Source organism: Eurypyga helias, unplaced genomic scaffold (assembly GCF_000690775.1).
Source record: "Eurypyga helias isolate BGI_N326 unplaced genomic scaffold, ASM69077v1 scaffold10013, whole genome shotgun sequence".
Lineage (NCBI taxonomy): Eukaryota > Metazoa > Chordata > Aves > Eurypygiformes > Eurypygidae > Eurypyga > Eurypyga helias.
Genome location: NW_010241854.1, coordinates 27,216 through 29,595, shown reverse-complemented (window position 1 = coordinate 29,595; position 2,380 = coordinate 27,216). Strand labels below are relative to the sequence as shown.

At 44.5% G+C, this 2,380-nt stretch overlaps 1 protein-coding gene across 1 annotated transcript in view; it reads left to right on the top strand.

The window, feature by feature from the left end:
* Positions 1-191: 191 nt before the first annotated feature.
* LOC104507558 (myosin-3-like) overlaps positions 192-2,380 on the top strand; it is a gene marked incomplete at both ends in the record, with an annotated part of 28,424 nt that continues 26,235 nt past the window's right edge. The window contains 4 exon segments of the mRNA XM_010148884.1: positions 192-330; positions 735-853; positions 950-1,099; positions 1,177-1,347. Coding sequence (XP_010147186.1) covers positions 192-330; positions 735-853; positions 950-1,099; positions 1,177-1,347 — 579 coding nt within the window.

The window sequence follows — 2,380 nt, the reverse complement described above, 5'->3', positions numbered from 1 at the left end:
GGCCGCCCAGCGCCGGGCTCTGCCGCCCCGCAGCGGCCGCCGCTCGGTGCTGCACGCGTTCGGTGCGGGCAGGGAGGCGGGAGGCAGGGGGAGAAAACCCAACTTCCCATCGTAGCTCACGTGCCTGCTAACAGCACATTATTAGCCCTTGTTCTTCTCTGACCTTCCCGACTGGCCTGTTGCCTCTGCAGAACGCCGTGGACATCCTGGGGTTCAGCCCCGATGAGAAGACGGGGATGTACAAGCTGACGGGGGCCGTCATGCATTACGGGAACATGAGGTTCAAGCAGAAGCAGCGGGAGGAGCAGGCAGAGCCGGACAGCACAGAAGGTAGTATTGACCGTAGTTTGCTTGCGAACTGCACCAGGTTACAAGCTGTCAACCACATTCCACAAAGTGCCCAAGATTTTGAGAATGAATTTCCCTTCCAGTAACTGAACTTCTTAAGTTTGTTGTAAGCTGCACGAAGTTGATGATTTAATTTATGCTCCACAAGGAAACAGACATAAAGATGAAACATTGCTGCAGCCCTCCATGTGTGGAACAGGAACATACAGCAGATGAGACACGGCCTGTTTTGGGGGGCAAACATTCTCCATGGGACTGGAGAGGAGCTTCCCTTGACAATAGTGCATTTGAGTAGTGCCAAAAGCAGGATCCTTGTAACAAACATCCTAGAGGACCAGGACACCTTTACATGTCTCTTTTGAAGTCATTTGTCTCTCTGATCCTAGTGGCTGACAAAGCAGGCTACCTGATGGGTTTGAATTCTGCTGATTTGCTCAAGGCTTTATGCTATCCCAGAGTGAAAGTTGGGAATGAATATGTAACTAAAGGACAAAATGTCCAACAGGTACCTAGACAGCTGATCATTTCATTTTCTTCAGACAGTCCTCCAACTTTAGAGCTAAAGCAACTTTCATTACTGCCATGGCTGTGTTTCTTACAGGTATACAATTCAGTGGGTGCATTGGCTAAATCAGTCTATGAGAAGATGTTCCTGTGGATGGTTATTCGAATCAACCAACAGCTGGATACAAAGCAACCCAGACAGTACTTCATTGGTGTCCTGGACATTGCTGGCTTTGAAATTTTTGATGTGAGTTACGGTAGGTATGCTTGCCCATTGATGACTCTTCCAAACTAACTGTCATTTTTTATATTTTGAATTTGCAGTTCAACAGCCTGGAGCAGCTGTGCATCAACTTCACCAATGAGAAACGGCAACAGTTCTTCAACCACCACATGTTCGTGCTGGAGCAGGAGGAGTACAAAAAGGAAGGAATTGAATGGGAGTTTATTGACTTTGGGATGGACCTGGCTGCCTGCATTGAGCTCATTGAGAAGGTAGAGGAAATCTTTTCATGTCAGGAGAGAATATTTTTTTAATGATCATTTATTTCAGTCCAGTCATTCATAATAAATTGACACTACTGAATGACCATCTCACATAAGAAGCAGCAGCTTATAAAACCAAGGCTTTTGGAAAGATAGGCAGCCTCTGTGCAGACAATGATTTCCTGAAAAACATGGCTGGGGTGGAAGGTAGACAGGGTAAACATTGTTAATTTGGTGCCTTTAACAAGACTGCCTTTAACAGTAACATCAGCTTCAAGTCTTACTCCTTGCAGTAATGGATAGATTTAAGTTATTGGTTCTAGCAACACAATTCTTTCTACCACCTCTATCGCTGCCCACTGCTACTGCATTGGGGATCTGAATGAGAATTAACCCCTCTCTGCTATGTTACAAGACAGTGTCCTTGTGCACAACACATACACGTCATTTGCAAATGCAATATACACATACCCAAACATCTTCCTTCTCAGGAGCATACAGGTGTCTTCTCCCAGCACTATCATTTATGCCCAGTGCCCATTGACTGATTCAGCCATCTCACATGCATGTTCACTGTTCATTCATACCTATGGGTTATGTCTTTGCACGAGTCTCACGTTTTTGCAAAGCTCCCCCATTTCCCACTATATAGCAGCATCTACGGGCAGCACCACCATTCACAGCTAGTGCCTGTTGCCTATTGCTAAATTTAACACCCAAAATCCACACTAACTATTCAATGTCCACACATTTTGTGTCCAATGTCTATGCAATACAGAGTAGCGGAGCCAGAAGAATCAAAACATTGATGTTGGTCTAATGCTGCAGTCTCTTTTGTAATGACAGGAAAGAAGTAGACACTTCTCATCACAAAGTATGATTTTATTAGTGATTTTGTGAAATGTCTTTATAATGTTTTCATTATAGAATACCAATCTGGACAACTAAGATCTAGATTCTGGTTTATATTCACCTACAGTTAGGCAAAATGAATGCTAACCCTCACACAGCAGCTACACCTAAAAGGCAAAATCTTCATTCA